General features: G+C 39.2%; 1 protein-coding gene across 1 annotated transcript; it reads right to left on the bottom strand.

Moving 5' to 3' along the window:
• Positions 1-14,641: 14,641 nt before the first annotated feature.
• On the bottom strand, positions 14,642-18,808 carry LOC145099352 (uncharacterized). The gene is made up of 7 exons (XM_079036937.1): positions 17,746-18,808; positions 17,346-17,578; positions 16,363-16,545; positions 15,839-16,242; positions 15,099-15,257; positions 14,773-14,912; positions 14,642-14,679 (listed from the first exon to the last, which is right to left on the bottom strand). The coding sequence occupies exons 1-7, from the start codon at positions 18,806-18,808 to the stop codon at positions 14,642-14,644; spliced, it is 2,220 nt and encodes a 739-aa protein (XP_078893063.1).
• Positions 18,809-19,099: the final 291 nt, after the last annotated feature.

The raw sequence follows: 19,099 nt of genomic DNA, 5'->3' as shown, positions 1-19,099 counted from the left end.
ATTCGTAGATAGTGAAGAGGAAGAAGACTTAGATGGAACCGACTCAGAACCCGAGGTTTACAACCCATACCCTGCCCCTATCCCTCCGCAACGCTTCCAAGACCCGACGCCCCAATGGGCCGAAACTATACATCGATGGAGCCGAGAGCAAGGTCAACGACCTCCCTATGGCATGGAACGAAGTTTCTACGATCTCAGCAGAGGAGGGTCAGCCGACCGAGCCCTTCACGTCATTGTTCACCGTGTCACACGCCACGAGGAGCAAACAAGAGTTAAAACCCGCCGCCTCATGGAAGTTGGAGCAACCAGCCAAGTCAGCTCCGTTCGCATTTGTCGGTTGGATGATGACCACGATTGAACTCGATACCGCACCGAGCTGCTTCGACGGGAAATGGCCGCAACCCGAGCAGAAGTGCAAGAACTCCAAGAACACCGAGCCACTCTAGAAGGACGTCTGACAGACTGAGAATGCCAAGCGGCTGAATCCAGAGCCGAAATGAGGAACCTTGTGTCTTCACTCCGTGATCCTCAAAGCTTCAACCCCCACAAGTAGTGTTGTACTGCTCGCCTTCAATGTAATCTAAATTTGGGGATAAATACTACTATTATTTTCTAGTATTTTATGTATGATCTGGCGACTAAAGTGTTTACATTTCTGGGATCTGTTAGGCGGTCAAAATTTTGCCATACATTGAAATTGACACGTTATTTGCTTTATTACATCAAGTTCATGACAAAATTGTTTTCAGACTAAATTTACGAGTGAACGATTTATGATCGTTTGATGTATAAATCAAAGTTATGTATAATTAAGACCATGTCGACCTAGAAATGGTGGTTCCGCCTTGGATCCTATTCCTTGTTTGGTTGTGAGCCCATGGCAGATCCATTAGATTTGAAAGTTTATTTAAAACTTGATTATATATAAATATTATACATCGAATGATTGTTGGATGAGCCTGGTATTGGTACTATCACAGACTTCCCATACGAACCAAATCTATCAGCATTCATAAAGTCTATATTTCATTATCTATAGACCTCTAGTATGAACGGATTCATACGATATCCTTACAAGTCAGAATCATGATGCATATGAAGAACTAATAATGTTTAGTCTTAACTCTCGACTTATGAACATTATCGAAGACTTATTGTCTTTTCATTCTTAATATGGCAGAAAATGCCACCTCGTAGAAATCCTAGACGTGGCGGCGCAGCAGGAGCTGCACCACCGCCGCCACCACCTCCACCACCCCCTCAGTTCAACCCAGTAATGTTCCAAGCTGTCATGATAGCCGCAGTAGCAGCTGCAATGTCCCAAATCAGCACCAATAATGCGGGTGGTACAGGTAATGGTGCCACCAATTCTAACCAAGGGGATAGCCAGGGACACTCGAGAGAGTGTACCTACAAGGGTTTACAAATGCCAAACCCGAAACCTTCAACGGAAACATGAGTGTGTGGCCGCACACATGAGTGTAGGGCCACACACCCGCATGTATGGCCGCACACATGAGTGTGTTGCCACACACATGGCCGCACACCTAAGTGTATGGCCGCACACCCATCCTCTAGCCGCACACTCATCCCTATTTATATAGGGTGACCCCTTCACTAATTCCTTTCATTTGGCCGCACTTCACTTTCTCTCTCTACTTTCTCTCTCTAAAAACATTATCTAAGAACGCCCCAAGGCTTGAAAAACGTGAGTGATTGTCCCTTAGTTTGTTATACTTAAGGAACCACTTCATCCAGGCCTTGATTCGTCAAATTTCATCATGTTCTTCATCTCTTGAAGGAGTGCTGCCGCACACCTTCACAAGGTTGGCCGCACACTCCTAAAAGACCCTCCAAAGTGGGAGTTGGACTTCCATATTCGAGTTGGACATGAACCTAGCCTTGATACACCCTAGATTTGACGTTTTGGACATCTTTGTGTGGGGTGTACAACCGCACACACCTGTGTACGGCCGCACACACAGCCTGGCCGTGCATCCTGGCCGCTCACACACCGTAATGACCATACACCTCCTTTGTTTGATCACAAAAGGTCCCGACAAGCATTTCCAAGTCTTTAGGGTGGTTTCTCATCAGGTTTTGTCATGGAATACCTAAATATAATACATATATGTGCTACTATATGCTACTAGGATCCACTTGAGTGCGAAACCTGAATTGGCACTCAACACTCATAACCGATCATCCGCTCGAATCATCCGTCAAACGGTGAGTTCATACCCCTACGTTTTTCCGAGTTTACATGTTTTCAGGGGAGTGGGAATACAAGCAAAATTACAAGGAAACTTGTGCTCATTATATGTTATTTTGTTTAAGATAATTATATTTTCAGTATGCTTTTAACACGGAAAACAATTTTACCAAACGATTAGCAAATCAACTCGTAGAAAGAGTGTTCTACACTAGAGCAATGAACTTTTGAATCTTCTAGCAAAATGTATCGTTTTATAATGGATTCATGTTAATCACAAAAGGATTTTCTATATTATTACTTGTAAATTTGTTAGTCTAAGTTGGAGACACGTCCTTGGTAACACTCACCACAAGAAACAGAGTGCAGGACTAGCACTTGTGACCAGAATCTCTTGTAGGGAGAGTGTGACTGTTGTGTATAGATCTATATGGGACTGACAACCCCGCACCTCGCTGTTAGTTACAGCCGGACCGGGAGGTCTACGGGTGACAAAGTCATTAATGATACAGGCCGTTGCGGGCTATATCCAGTCAGTTATGGTTATGAAACTCACAACCTAGATATCAGAGATTTACTTTTGTAATAATGAATCAAGTGAACTAATCTCAAAGTAATAACCTTTTTAATTACTGGAGGGTATTAATAATAATATCTTCAGGACTTAGTTCATCACGGTTTTCTTTTATTTAGTTTTTAAGACTAATATACTTCTCTGGGTGTAACCAAGGTTTTTAAAAGAAAATTACTTTTTATATACACGAGTATGGTAGACACTTGCAAACCTCAGTTTAAAACGGATAATCAACCTTTACCTTCAGGGAAAATATATGATTTTCCTGGGATAAACCAGCTATTCAAAACGGATTGTTTTACAACCAACGGATATTCATATTCATTTCACGCATCATTGGATTGTACATGTTCTGTACGAACCTGGAAGTCGTGGTATGAATGGGTTTTCAAACACACTTTTCATAAGAAAATATACGATTTTCTTGAGGAACACTTTTCAAAAGGATTCAAAGAACACTTTTCCACCAAAACTAAATGCTTATGAACTCACCAACTTTATGCTGATATTCTTTCAAAACTGCCTGTATTCTCAGGGAATTAGTAGACAGGTATTTCCAGGAGTTCGGAGAAGTCGAAGCATTAGAGTCGCACCTTTCTATTTTACTTTTGATAAGAACAAAACTATGTATTAAACAATGTAAACCTTTTTCACATATGTATTCAATGTCTAGTTGTGTTTACTATGCCTGCTATGATACAATTGTTGTGATACTACGCATGACGTCAGCCACCCCCGAACGTTTCCGCCGTTCCGGTTTGGGGGTGCGACAGATTGGTATCAGAGCCGTTGTTTATAGCAAACTAAGTATACCGAACCTTACATGGTATACAACTATAAATACTAAGGGGCCTAAGTGCTCTAAATTAAAAGTATACTTTCAAAAATACAAGTATTTTTATATAAGCATACTCGAGTATCAGAATCTGTGTCGTAAGTAGAACAAAACAAAAGTATTTGGATGTTGGACATTGCGGTTAAACCTGGGCAGTTATGTAATCATGTCTAGGGTGAATATAGCCTGATCAACTATATTCAGTCGAGACATGACCAACATGTGCTTGGGAGTGTCTATGGTGTTACAGCAAGTCTAAAACTTACCTAGATACTAGAGGAGTTCTAAAGCCAAACATAAGGATTAAAATACTATAGGAGTATTTTAGGATGCTATAACGACTAAGCCAAAAACTTACCCAAGGATCCATCTTTCAAGAGTCAATTATGTAGCTATAGTACATTAGGAGTATTAATAGATCCGATGCCTATTAACTATCCCTTTACCCTCACCTCGTGTAGATAGCATGGCTGGATTTCATCTTCCTGGTGACCCTTACTTTCCTAACCAAGGAGATGATGGATGGATCGAACTAGAGCTAGAAGGAAACCATGAAATCCCTTTTGACGATGGCATTGCTGAACCATTTCTCGAAGAGACTGACTCGGAGCCAGAAGTTGATAACTTACTCCCAGTGGCCCTAATACCAAATCCCAACCCTCAGCTTGCACTCGAAGGCTCAACGCCCATGTGGGTCGGAAGCCTGTATAGGTGGAGTCATGAACAAGGCCAACCCCGCCCGTAAAATGGGGATCGCCGCTTCTACAATGTGGACGGAGGAGGCTCCGTAGATAGAGCCCTTCCAATCATAGTCCGCCGAGTGGCCCGCAATGTCGAAATGAACGTGGTGGCCATTCAACGAACTGGGGAACTCGAGGCAGACTCTGATGCCAACACAAACCGTATTCGCAGTCTCGAGGTTGCTTATGGGAGGATTTTGAGAAGCAACGAAGCCCAGAAGCGAGAGCTAGCTGCAACTCGAGTTGAGGTCATAGAGCTCCGAGCGCGCCAATCAGTATACGAGAGTCACCTGCTTGAAATGGAGCGCCAGTAGGAAATATTCTACTTGTCCTTCCTTTTGGTCTAAAGAATAGCTTTCCTATTTATGTTCCAAGTAGCTCCTTTCACTGTAGACATTCTTGCCTTGCAAGTACCGATTTGCTAGTTCTTTATGTTGTCAAATTGTTCCTCTGTTGGTATGTGGTAGACCTACTCCTAGGTCAAATTATTTTTCAAACTCTGTGTAATCTTTATATCGACAATGGTGGCAACTATGATATTTCAGTTAAAGATTTTCATTGTCAAAAGTGTACCTTAGATTGATAGCATGAAAAGTAAGCAACTTTATCAAGGTCCCATCACTGTTTTGTCCTCAAAACGTGAATCATAAGATGTACTTAGACGTTTATTCCTTTTCCCCATCAGTTTCGTATCAACTTTGATATCCTAATCGGCACGAAATGGTTAAGCCTCAAATCGTGCTGATATCCTTTGTTTTGAGGAAGCGATTCGTCTCAATCTTCCCTTCAACGAAATCCTCACTGGTCTCAGTGATAAGACTTTTCGAACCTTCGTATCATTTCTTGCGCCAAAGCCCAGAAGTATCATGCATTCCTGGCTCATGTTGTCGATGAGACGTAAAAGTTAAAGGCCTCGAGAGCATCTTCAAAGTCTGCAACTTTCCCGATGTCTTCCCCAAAGACATTCCAGGGATTTCTTCCGAGACCCTTTCCCATATCGACTTGATCCTCGTAACTACCCTTATAGCCAAATCTCCATATCGTCAAGAGCCGACGAAAATATGAGAATTACTCAGCCAGCCCGAAGAGCTGAGCAACCAGGAGTTTGTAAACTTATTGTATGTGAACTTTGTGTTCTCAAATCTTTTCTATCCTTGCTAAGACCATATCATGGGGATGTGGGTCGAATCAATGAGAGTCGGATAAGCAAAACGGGAAATCTCAAGCATAGATGTTTAGGATACATCCAGAGGCAACCATCGTTGCTCACAAGCTTCTTTTTGTTGACATGTAGCAAACCATGCCTCCGAAGAAACGTAACCAACCCACTGGTAAGACGCCAATCCTCCAGATGGACTCAGCTATGTTCCAAGCTACTGTCACAGCAGCCGTAGCAGCCGCCCTAGCTATTCTTAACGCCAATAATACATATGTGAGTGGAAGTGTTAATGGCGATCCAAATCTTGGTGTTAACCAATCTCAACAACAAGCGCCTACTAGAAAGGACACACCTGATCTCCAACCTAGCATCCTAAAATGAAAGTTCAAAGGAAGTTGTTCAACCCAAAGACCTACAGAGAGGCAACAAATTGGGACAGTCAGTACCCCAGTCATCCCTGCTGTTCCCACACCAACCTTACCCTACTGTGGAAATCTCCCGCACTGCAGCAAATGCAACTACCATCATCGTGGAGTCTCTCGAGTGCTGCATTGCACCAGATGCAATAGGAAGGGACACACCTCCCGCGGTTGTAGAACCCTAATCAAGTTCATCACTCCGACTATCAATATTGGGATAAGTCCAACCTGCTACCTCTATGGAAGTATAGGACATTTCAAAAGAGACTGCCTAACAGAGAAGAACAATTAGGAAACAGGAGGAGTCCGACCTTAGAAAATGAGGAAGCATCAAAGAACCCTGCTATGGTTTGGTACAATGTCATCCTGTTTAGTTCGACTGAGTCTATGTTAAATCAAACCCTTTTTGTCTTGAATCGATCGATCACAAAACTCCCGTCACTCGTAACAAAAATTGGATGCGAACTTCGAAAATTCATCTCTCTTCGAAACCCGAAGGTATTCATGCGAAGAGTACGAATCAGAACTAGCGGATACGACGGTGAAGATCCGCTGAAACATCCAGCGAGAGCCCGAGTACAAAAAGGAAAGACTCACCTGTGTATACCTTCGAGAAGTAATCCGTTTTCATGGGATACCTGTACTCATTGCCTCCGTTCAGGTTAGCAAGTTTACATCGAGCGCTTAGCAACGTACATCCCGTCTTTCAAATGTAAAACCTAAGTAAGTGCTTGTCCGATGAGACACTTGCGATTCCCCTCGACAATATCGAGTTAAATGAGAGTCTACACTACATGTAAGAATCATTTGAACTCATGGACCAGGAAATCCAACGCACGAGACGAACGTTGTATTCAGACAGTGAAGGTTCACTGGGATACCAAACGATAACTTGAATTCACTCAGGATCACGAGAATCCAAGGAAACAAAAGTACCCCATCTATTCCAAGTCCACGAGTTACAACTTTATTCTTGAATTTCGGGACGAAATTCCCTCTAACGGGGGGATGATGTGACAACCCAAAACTTTAATCTTGTACACTTAGCCAATTCTGTCAATGTTAAACTCGTTTCAACCATCTTTTAGCATTGTTTTGAGATGGTTTGGATGATCTAGAGCCTTGTACAACCAAAGTTTGAATTAGGGATGGGTTGGTTTAAGATTTAGGGTTACATATAGGCCAAACACTCCATTAAAAGGAGTGTGTGGCCACGTACATGAGTGTGTGGCCGCACACCCGAGTGTATGGCCGCACACATGAGTGTGTGGACGCACACCCAGGTGTATGGCCTCACACATGAGTGTGGGGCCGCACACTCGCGTGTATGGCCGCACACATGAGTGTGTTGCCACACACATGGTCGCACACCCGAGTGTATGGCCGCACACACAAGTGTGTGGCTGCACACCCATCCTCTAGCCGCACACTCATCCCTATTTATATAGGGTGACCCCTTCACTCATTCCTTTCATTTGGCCGCACTCCACTTTCTCTCTCTACTTTCTCTCTCTAAAAACATCATCTAAGAACGCTCCCAAGGCTTCAAAAACGTGAGTGATTGTCCCTTAGTTTGTTATACTTGAGGAACCACTTCATCCAGGCCTTGATTCATCAAATTTCATCATGTTCTCCATCTCTGAAGGAGTGCGGCCACACACCTTCATAAGGTTGGCCGCACACTCCCAAAAGACCCTCCAAAGTGGGAGTTGGACTTCCATATTCGAGTTGGACATGAACCTAGCGTTGCTACACCCTAGATTTGACGTTTTAGATATCTTTGTGTGGGGTGTACGACCGCACACACTAGTGTACGGCCGCACACACAACATGGCCGTGCACCTTGGCCGCACACACACCCTAATGACCATACACCTCCTTTGTTTGATCACATAAGGTCCCGAAAAGCATTTCCAAGTCTTTAGGGTGGTTTCTCGTTATGTTTTGTCATGGAATACCTAAATCTAATACATATATGTGCTACTATATGTTACTTGGATCCACTTGAGTGCGAAACCTCAATTAGCACTCAACACTTGTAACCGATCATCCGCTCGAATCATCCTTCAAACGGTGAGTTCATACCCCTACGTTTTTCCGAGTTTTCATGTTTTCAGGGGGGGGGGGGAATACAAGCAAAAGTACAAGGAAACTTGTGATCAAAATATATTATTTTGTTTAAGATAATTATATTTTCAGTATGCTTTTAACACTGAAAATAGTTTTACCAAACGATTAGCAAATCAACTCGTAGAAAGAGTTTTCTAAACTAGAGCAATGAACTTTTGAATCTTGTAGCAAAATGTATCGTTTTATAAAGGATTCATGTCAATCACAAAAGGATTTTTTATATTATTACTTGTAAATTTGTTAGTCTAAGTTGGAGACACGCCTTGGTAACACTCACCACAAGAAACAGAGTGTAGGACTAGCACTTGTGACCAGAATCTCTTGTAGGGAGAGCGTAACTGTTGTGTATAGATCTATACGGGACTGACAACCCCGCACCTCGCTGTTAGCTACAGCCGGACCGGCAGGTCTATGGGTGACAAAGTCATTAATGATACAGGCCGTTGCGGGCTATATCCAGTCAGTTATGGTTATGAAACTCACAACATAGATAGCAGAGATTTACTTTTGTAATAATGAATTAAGTGAACTAACCTCAAAGTAATAACCAATTTAATTACTAGAGGGTATTAATAATAGTATCGTCTAGTCGTAGTTCATCATGGTTTTCTTTTATTTGCTTTTTAAGACTAATATACTTCTCTGGGTGTAACCCGGGTTTTTAAAAGAAAACTACTTTTTATATACACGAGTATGGTATATACTTGTAAACCTCAGTTTAAAACGGATAATCAACCTTTAACCTTCAGGGAAAATATATGATTTTCCTGGGATAAACCGGCTATTCAAAACGGATTGTCTTACAACCAACGGATATTCAGATTCATTCCACGACACATTGGATTGTACATGTTCTATACGAACTTGGAAGTCATGGAATGAATGGGTTTTCAAACACGCTTTTCATAAGAAAATATAGGATTTTCTTGAGGAACACTTTTCAAAAGGATTCAAAGAACACTTTTCCACCAAAACTAAATGCTTATGAACTCACCAGCTTTATGTTGATATTCTTTCAAAACTGCTTGTATTCTAAGGGAATTAGTAGACAGGTATTTCCAGGAGTTCGGAGAAGTCGAAGCATTAGAGTCGCACGTTTCTTTTTTACTTTTGATAAGAACAAAACTATGTATTAAACAATGTAAACCCTTTTTCACATATGTATTCAATGTCTGGTTGTGTTTACTATGCTTGCTATGATACAATTGTTGTGATACTACGCATGATGTCCTCCACCCCGGAACGATTCCGCCATCATGGTTTCGGGGTGTGACACAAAAGGACAAGTTCCTAACAGCACACTCACTGACACGGAGATCATAAGGGACGCGCCACGTAACTCCGCTGGTACGCCCCGCGTACGTGAGGGTTCCAGCCCCTATAAAAGGGACGCGAGAGTTATGGGTTCCATTGCTCATTTTCTCTCCTTCTCTCGTGTTTTTACCTAGTTTTGCGTGCAAGTAATATCCCGTAGTCCCGGTTTCATATCCAAGCCCCGACGAAGGTCCGAAGCTCTGAGATTTCCAAAAAACTCACCACTTCCCGGTCGAAATGTTGCTCCAGGAAAATTCCATTTCCGTCAAATCACCACATTTTCCAGGTGAGTTCATACCCCTACATTTTTCCTGTTTTCTTTAGTTTTCAGGGGGGGGGGGGAATACAAGTTAAAACACCAAAATGTATTTGAAACTTAACTTGACAACGTACAACAACAAAGTTGTGCCCTGTTTACAGGCTATTTTACCCAACCTAGATATTTTTACAAAACTGTCGAGTACATGTTTAAGAGTTATCCAAACCTTGTAACATGCTGAGCAAGGTGTGTACGGTTTACACTCATTATTTCAAACGTCATTTTATGGAAATACAAAGACTTGCATAACAAGGTTTCATTCAAACACACACAACACTTTTGATAAACTAAAATTGGTATAGTTTGAACACTTTGTTTAACAAAGAAATAGTAACTCAATCGACTTACAAAACAAATATTTCATTGCACACTACATGAACTTGTTAATGAATAAACTTGCGAGACATTCTCCTTCAGGGTACTCCTAAGTACCACAGAAAAGTCTTGTAGTTATAATCAGAATCTCCTGGAGGGAGAACGTGATAGTTGTGTATAGATCTATACTGGGCCTGACAAACCCGCACCTAAGCTGCTTGCAACAGCTAGACCGGCACAGTCTGGGGTGACAAGTGTCATAACATTCCGATGCCTGAAGAACGTCGCATACGAGGTCTCCTAGTCTTTAGGATGGTTATAACATCTCACATGGGGTATTAACAAAACATAAAGTTCACTAGAATTCTAAGATTTTTCACAAAAGAGTTTTATTCAAATATAAAACCACATATAAGTATGCCGATTTACTTACATATACTAAATCTCGGTTCAGTTGAGTCTACAACAAACCTTTTTGAAAATATTGGATTTTCTGGTAACAAACTTGTAACAAAGTTAAGGGTTACTACATTCATTCTTCACTCATAAATTACTTATGAACTCACCTGCTATTTGCTGATACTCTCTTTTCAAAACAACTTGTATTCTCAGGTAATCAGTAATAGAAGTAACCACAAGATTTCTGAAGTTAATACGCTAAGGCGTAGATTCTCTTGCTATATTTTGAACATCATATGTAATTTATTTGGAAACATGTATTTTGGAAACAATGTAACCTTTTAAATTATATCTATGATGGTTGTGTTTTACTTTATTCACTATGGTTATGATACTGAGCATGACGTCCTCCACCCCCGAACAATTCTGCGGTTCAGGTTTGGGGTGTGACATATATCCATTTCTTCCCATACAACTATCATTTGTGGTTGTTATTCTAGCTTACTTTACCTAAACATAACCCTACTCACTTAATCAAGCCAATAAAGGCAACTAAAGGCAATCACCTTTGTGTCCCTAAACATGCAATACTAGAGTTGCTAATTCGTGAAGCTCATAGTGGTGGTTTGGCGGGTCATTTTTCCATTACCAAAACTTTAGAGGTGCTTTAAGAACATTTCTTCTGGCCTAAAGTTGTTGGGATGTAACCAACATAGTGGGCAAGCGTGTTACATGTCGGATGACGAAAAAAACTTTCAAGCATGATGTTTACACTCCTTTGTCGGTTCCTATTCGTCCTTGGGAAGATGTGTCAATGGAATTCAGTATGGATTTTCCTAGAACTCAAAGGGGGGAAGGATTCCATTATAGTGGTGGTGGATAAGTTTTCAAAAATGGCTCACTTTGTGCCATGTCATAAAACCAATGATGCATCTAATGTGTCTGATTTGTACTTTAAAGAGGTGGTTCGCTTGCATATTATTCCTAAAACTATTGTTTCTGATAGGGATTCCATGTTTTTGAGTTGCTTTTTGAACACTTTGTGGAGGAAACTTGGTACTAAGTTACTTTTTAGTACGTCCCTTCATCCACAAACTGATGGGCAAACAAAGGTGACTAATAGAAGTCTGGGTACGTTGTTGAGGGGGTTGGTTAGCAAAACTCAAAAACAGTTGGACATCAAACTTGCATATGCTCAGTTTGCCTGTAATCGTTCTCCTACTTATGCTACAGGTCACTCTCCTTTATAAGTGGTGTATGGTGTGAATCCTTACATGCCTTTGTATTTGATTCCATTTCCAAAGGATCAATTGGTTCCCAAGGATGCTAATGAGAAGTTGAAGACCATGATGAAACTACACCAACAAGTTCGTGTGAAGATTGAAGCCGTGAATGACATGTACAAACAGAATTCCAACATGCATAGGAAACCACGTGTCTTTCAAGATAGTTATTTGGTTTAGGTGCATATTAGGAAAGAACGCTTTCCTAACAAAAGGAAGAACAAAAGTTGATGCCAAGAGCTCAAGGTCCTTACAAAGTGGTCTCACCTGTCAATGATAATGCTTATAAGGTGGATTTGGGAGGATACTTTGGAGTGCATGCTACCTTAAATGTGGGAGACCTTTCATCGTATCTTGTTGAGGATGGCCTTGAGGAATTGTGGTCATTTCCTTGTAAAGGGGAAGGGGATGATCCATGCATGGATCATGAAAGCCCAAAAGGTGATGGATTAGTGATTACTAGTAGGCTAGAAGGTGGTTTGGACTCAATGGTTGGGTTGTGCATGGTAACCAACGTATTGAATTAGGGTCGCATGAAGGCTAGGGCAACATTTTAAAGGCTTCATAAGTGCTCAAAACCGTTACTTTTTGCTTCATTTGAGCCGTCTTTGGTGGATTAGGGTTACACTTTAATGCTTCTTGTGGCTCCGTAATGGAGCATGGAAGCGTTTTTCACATATTAGTATCTCAGACGTTTTTTTGTGTGGTTTCATGAGTTTCTTTAATTTTCATTATTAGTTTTACTGAGTCGTTGGTTAGGTGGTATGTAACCACCAACTTTGTAACAAAGGCTTCATATAAGCCAAGTATACATGGCAAAAAGAGATAGATGAAATTTTTAATCAAAAGAACCTTTGTTCACTTTGAATTATAGTTATAGTTCACTACTTTTCATAGTCGAGACGTGTTCTTGACTTGATACGCATTCAATCAAATATTATGTCTTGGATAGTTATCACGGGTATACAACTTAGTAGGTCTTCATTTATTACGAATCTATCTATTTCTTCCCATACACCTATCATTTGTGGTTGTAATTCTAGCTTAGTTTACCAAAACACAACCCTACTCACTTAATCCAGCCCATAAAGGCGTCAAAAGGCACTCACCTTTATGTCCTTAAACATGCAATACGGGAGTTGCTGATTCGTGAAGCTCATGGTGGTGGTTTGGCAGGTCATTTTTCCATTACCAAAACTTCGGACGTGCTTTAAGAACATTTTTTCAGGCCTAAAGATGTTGGGGAGGTAACCAACATAATGGGCAGGTGTGTTACATTTCGGATGACGAAAAAACTTTCAAGCATTGTGTTTATACTCCTTTAATGGTTCCTATTCATCCTTGGCAAGATGTGTCAACGGAATTAAATATTGCTTTGCCTAGAACTCAAAGGGGGAAGGATTGATTATAGTGGTGGTGGATAGGTTTTCAAAAATGGCTCAATTTGTGCCATGTCATCAAACCAATGATGCATCTAATGTGTCTGATTTGTACTTTAAAGAGGTGGTTCGCTTGCATAATATACCTAAAACTATTGTTTTTGATAGGGATTCCATGTTTTGGGTTACTTTTGGAACACTTTGTGGAGGAAAGTTGGTACTAAGTTAATTTTTAGTACGTCCCATCATCCACAAACTGATGTGCAAACGAAGGTGACTAATAGAAGTTTGGGTACGTTGTTGAGGGGGGTGGTTAGCAAAACTCAAAAACAGTTGTACATCAAACTTGTACATGTTGAGTTTGCGTGTAATCATTGCCCTACTTATGCTACATGTCACTCTCCTTTATAAGTGGTGTATTGTGTGAATCCTTACATGCCTTTGTATTTGATTCCATTTTCAAAGGATGAATTGGTTCACAAGGATACTAATGAGAAGTTGAAGGCCATGATGAAACTACACCAACACATTCGTGTGAAGATTGAAGCCGTGAATGACGTGTACAAACAGAATTCTAACATGCATAGGAAACCACGTATCTTTCAAGATGGTGACTCGGTTTAGGTGCATATGAGGAAAGAACGTTTTCCTAAGAAACGGAAGAACAAAAGTTGATGCCAAAAGCTGAAGGTCCTTACAAAGTGGTGTCACATGTCAATGATAATGCTTATAAGGTGGATCTGGGAGGAGACTATGGAGTGTATGCTACCTTTAGTGTGGGAGACCTTTCACCGTATCTTGTTAATGATGGCCTTGATGAATTGAGGTCATTTCCTTTCAAACGGGGAGGGGATGATCCATGCATGGATCATGAAAGCCCAAAAGGTGATGGATTAGTGATTACTAGTAGGCTAGAAGGTGGTTTGGACTCAATGGTTGGGTTGTGCATGGTAACCTACGAATTGAATTACGGGCGCATGAAGGCTACAACAACATTTTAAAGGCTTCATAAGTGCTCAAAACCGTTACTTTTTGCTTCATCAAGCCTTCTAGCCATTTTTGATACTCTTTGGTGGATTAGGGTTACATTTTAATGCTTCTTGTGGCTCCTTAATGGAGTATGGATGCTTTTTTCATTCATTAGTATCTCAGACGTTTTTTGTGTGGTTTCATGAGTTTCTTTAATTTTCATGATTAGTCTACCTGAGTAGTTGGTTAGGTGGCTTGTAACCACCAACTTTTTTTTTGAAAGAGCCAAAGCTCAGCAAACTTTATTAAAAAGAATAAAAGAATACAAATAAAAATAAAAATAAAATAGTCATCCTAAAAATCCTAAACAAATCCAACCTATCCATAACCAACTTCCTAGCCATTTCTTAAACATCTTAACACTCCTCCAAATACCCCCAAAAGACCTTAATGTTCATAAGACTACACCAAAGACTTATTGAAAGTGGGAAAAAGGTAACTTCATCCCCTTGCAATAACCACACCACCAATCACCATTAAGACCAAAGCAAGGGGTAAGGCCCTTAAAAAAACCCACAGTCCAATAGTGTAGTCTTAAGAACCAATGGCATAAAGACCCAACTCCAAACAAACTAAAGACAAAAAGATTGAAACAAAAAACACAAAAAAAACATTCAACAAATTCCACTGCAGAATCATCAAGAAACCAATCCAGCAGCTTCTACCTTCTTTCAGCCATTGTATACATCCCTTATTTTTCCTTCTCTTATCCTTCATCATCAAAAGATAACTCATCATAATAGACATCATCCTATAAGCAATCCCTAGATCAAAAAGCTTGACCATCATCTGCTGTATGCTCTTCCTGCAATCATAAAATAAGAAACACAGGTATCCACAATTCCACCATAAATTCAGAACCAGTTGCAGACTAGACATGGCATCAATCACATGTCTAGGATTTTCCATTTGAATATTCTCAATTAAGATCATATCCAAACAAAAAATCCCCAAGGTACAAATCACTTGATTCAAGAGCAAGCTCTTAAACCAGTGAGTTAATCCGTCAATTCCTTTATATCCGTCAATTCCTTTAAATCTGCCATTCCGAAAATACCCCCAAAACAGAATTCCACTAATAACAGCCATACTAACTATCAACTCCATATCATCCCAATCATCAAAACAAACTGTAACAAAACAGTTATCCCTGAAAAAGAACTTCATTATTTACAATCATTTTTTCCAAAAATAACCCAGGTCTGTAAAAAATTTTCACTGACCATAACATTCATTTTCCTCAACCCTAACAACTTCAATTGAATTTCATTCACAATACAAGAAATCACTCCATCATTCGATTTTCTCATTTTACAAAAAATCCTCGAATTCCTTTCTTTCCAAATATGAGAAACACAACTAGCAAACACCCATTTTTTGATCAAATTCTCAACTGTTCTCGATTTTAAGATTGAACACAATTTAAGAACTAAGTCATTCCAATTATTATAAGAAATGTCAATTCAAGCCTTAGAACAACATTGATTCCAAATAACATTCGAGAATTCACATTGAAAGAAAAGATGATCATGAGAATCAGGAATGATTAAATAGAAAGGACAGAGTAAGGAACCTGATTTCTCCCAGAATTTTACTCGATCTTGGGTCTTCAGTCTGTTCAGCATTGCAAGCCACAAGATAAAAGCATTTCTGGGAATACAATTGCCATACCAAACACAGTCAAACCAACTGACTTTGCCTCCAAAATTATTGATATCTCTCCAAACTTACTTGCATGAAAATCTTTTACTCAAGCCTTTCATATTCCTCCATACAGTAATATCCCTTCGATTACCAATATTACAAAACATGGGAGCATCTTTCAATCCAGGGAATTTAATCACCCATTCAACAGGCCATCTATAAGTATCATTAGTCATAACATCACTGACTAAAGAATTGTCATTAAATCCTTTTCTAATCCAATCCCTTCTAGATATAATTGTACTTAAAATGCCAATTGGATGCCACCAATCATGCCACAAAGAAGTATTCCTTCCATTTCCAATACATGAAACAACATGAGGTCTAATTGTTTTCCTCAACTCCAAAAATCTCTTCCAAGTCCAATTCATACTTCTCTTCTGCCATATATCCCAGAAATTCCTGTCACCGATATAATTTTCTCTCACCCACTAAACCCACAGAGAATTCTTATTATTAATCAGATTCCAAACATGTTTGGCTAACAGGGCATCATTCCAGAATCTCAAATTCTTAATTCCAAGTCCCCCATTTATCTTAGGTTTACAAACATCACTCCATTTAACCTTAGCCTTCCCTCCAACCACTTCTCCATTAGCCCACAAGAAACTTCTACAAATCATTTCTATCTCCTTTATAGTAGCTATAGAGATTTTGAAAATTGAAGCCCAATAAACATGAATTGAAGTCAAAACAGAGTTTATGAGCTGTAATCTCCCAGCAAAAGAAAGCATCTTATTTTTCCAATTACACACTCTCAATTTAATCTTATCAACAAGAGATTTACAATCTCTTTTGAAAAGCATATTCACACACATGGGAATTCCAAGGTATTTAAAGGGAATTTTACCAATATCAAAAGGTAAATTCCCAAAATAATCCTTCTCATGTTTGGCTCACACAACTAAAATAAATTTGGCTTTTTTCCATACTAGCTTTTAGCCCAGAAACAAATTTAAATTCATCAAGTGCAGCTTTTATCACTCTTGCAGAATTTCCATTGCCATAAATGAGTGATTTTCTGAGATTCACACTTACAGTGATATTTGAAGCTTTGGCTTTCTTCAATTTTCTTCAAAAGAATTAGATTGAAGGCCTCCACGGTCTTCACCATTAAAATTCAGCATGAACCAAGGAGAAGAAGTACAGGCAATAATCCATTTGACCATGACAGGATGAAAACCAAATCCCAGAAGAATCCTATTAAGAAATTTCCAGTACACAGTGTCATAAGCCTTTTGAATATCAATCTTTAAGGTACATTTAGGCACTCCACTATTATTTTAGTATCCCACCATCAATTCTTGAGCAAGAAGGATATTATCGAGAATTGATCTCCCTTGAATAAAGGTTGATTGATTTTGGCTAACTATGTCACCTAAGCTGTTCCTTATTTTGTTAACTATTATCTTGCTGATACACTTATATAAAGTGTTGCAACAAGCAATAGACCGAAATTCAGTGACTTTCCTCGGATTTTCCACTTTAGGAACCAATACAATCCTTGTGGCATTAATACCCTTCAATAATTTGCCTGTCCAAAAGAATCCCTCACAGCTTTGCAGATTTCAGGCCCAACAATACTCCAAGCACTCTTAAAGAACTTAGAGGAAAAACCATCAGGTCCAGGGGCATGGTTGTCAGCAATATCAAACATAGCCACTTTAACTTCTTCATCTGTGACCACCCTTATCATATTCATTACCACTTTTTTATCCAACTTATTATGAAAAAAATCATCATTAAGTATAGACAAATCAGTGACATCTTCACAACCCAAAAAATTCTTAAAATGATTAATAAATTTCTCCTTTATAGCATTCCCCCTAATCCATCTTCCATCCTCATCAAGAACCATCAAAATTCGATTTCTGTTATTCCTGCTTTTCAAACAACTGTGAAAAAACTTTGTATTATTATCCCCATCAGTTAACCATTTGATCTTAGATCTTTGAGATAGAAGCTTTTCTTCATCATTACAAGCAACATTATATTCGAAAAGAATATTAGCATGCTATATGTGGCATTAAAAGGCTCCTGATCAATTTTCATCTGAATATTTCCCAACTCCTTTCTTAACTCTTTAATTTTCATTCCCGAACCTCTGAAATTATTACACAGTTGTCTACAATGCTTTTTCAACACTTTCAACTTTTGGGTAACTTTGAACATTAAAAATCCATCAATAGTTGTAGACCGAATATCCTTTACCATAGGCAAAAATTCTTCTTTATCCGCAATGAAATTAGCAAATCTGAATGAAGATTTCCATCTCATTTTATAATTTGGAATGTTTAGAATAGCAGGACAATGATCAGAGGTTATGTTAGGCTCAAAAGTTGCATGAGCTAAAGGATGATCAGACATGAATTTCGTATTGACCATAATCCTATCCAACTTCTTCATAATGCCCTTATTACCAGCAGGGGATTTATTCCAAGTGAATTGAAAACGAGTGCTATTCAAATCTTCAACTTCAATAAAATTGATGCATTCACAAAATTCATCAACTTCTTTCAGGATTTTAGAACATCCTTCTGAATAATCTGAGTCTTTTAAAGCAATGCTGAAGTCACCCAAAATACACCAAGCTTCCTTTTTCACTGTTAAGCTAATTTTTTTCAAATCTTCCCATAATGCCCTTCTTTCTATATATCTGGAAGCAGCATAGATAAATGAAAAATACATGCTATAATTTGAACCAGAGAATTTTACATAGCAATGTATCACCTGTTTAGATTGAGAAATAACCATAACATCAAATAATTTTGGATCCCATCCAACAATAATTCTAGTACCAACTTCACAGTACCTGTTATTAGAAACCCAATCCAGATTACCAAATGTTTTGCTACAAACATTCTTTAAGTTTAAAATTTTGACATGGGATACAACCACGACACACATTCCCAGATTATTATCCCTTATAACATCAATAACCTCCTTTTGCTTAACAACTTTATTTAACCCCCTAATATTCCAAACACCAATCGACATCATTGGATAACAATTGTATTTTTGGCATTTACCACCTCAAATGCCTGAGAAGAACCACTAATACTGCTGCTATCATCTTTCCTCTTATTATCCATCTTCTTTTCAGCATTAACCATCTCTAAAGCATCTTTTCTAATGCCCATAAAATGAATCAAAACATGATTCAAACTGCTGTCATCAATAGCAGAGTGAGTACTAATCTGATCATCTAAATGAGCACCAATTTTATCTCCTTTATCATCCTCTTCCATTCCACTTATAACTTCCTCATCAATCAATCCCAATACTTCA

The sequence above is a fragment of the Lactuca serriola genome, chromosome 4 (assembly GCF_051521515.1).
Source record: "Lactuca serriola cultivar US96UC23 chromosome 4, Lser_US96UC23_V15, whole genome shotgun sequence".
NCBI classification, from domain to species: Eukaryota; Viridiplantae; Streptophyta; class Magnoliopsida; order Asterales; family Asteraceae; genus Lactuca; species Lactuca serriola.
The sequence above is the reverse complement of the archived record's forward strand: the minus strand, read 5'-3'. Positions and strand labels throughout refer to the sequence as shown.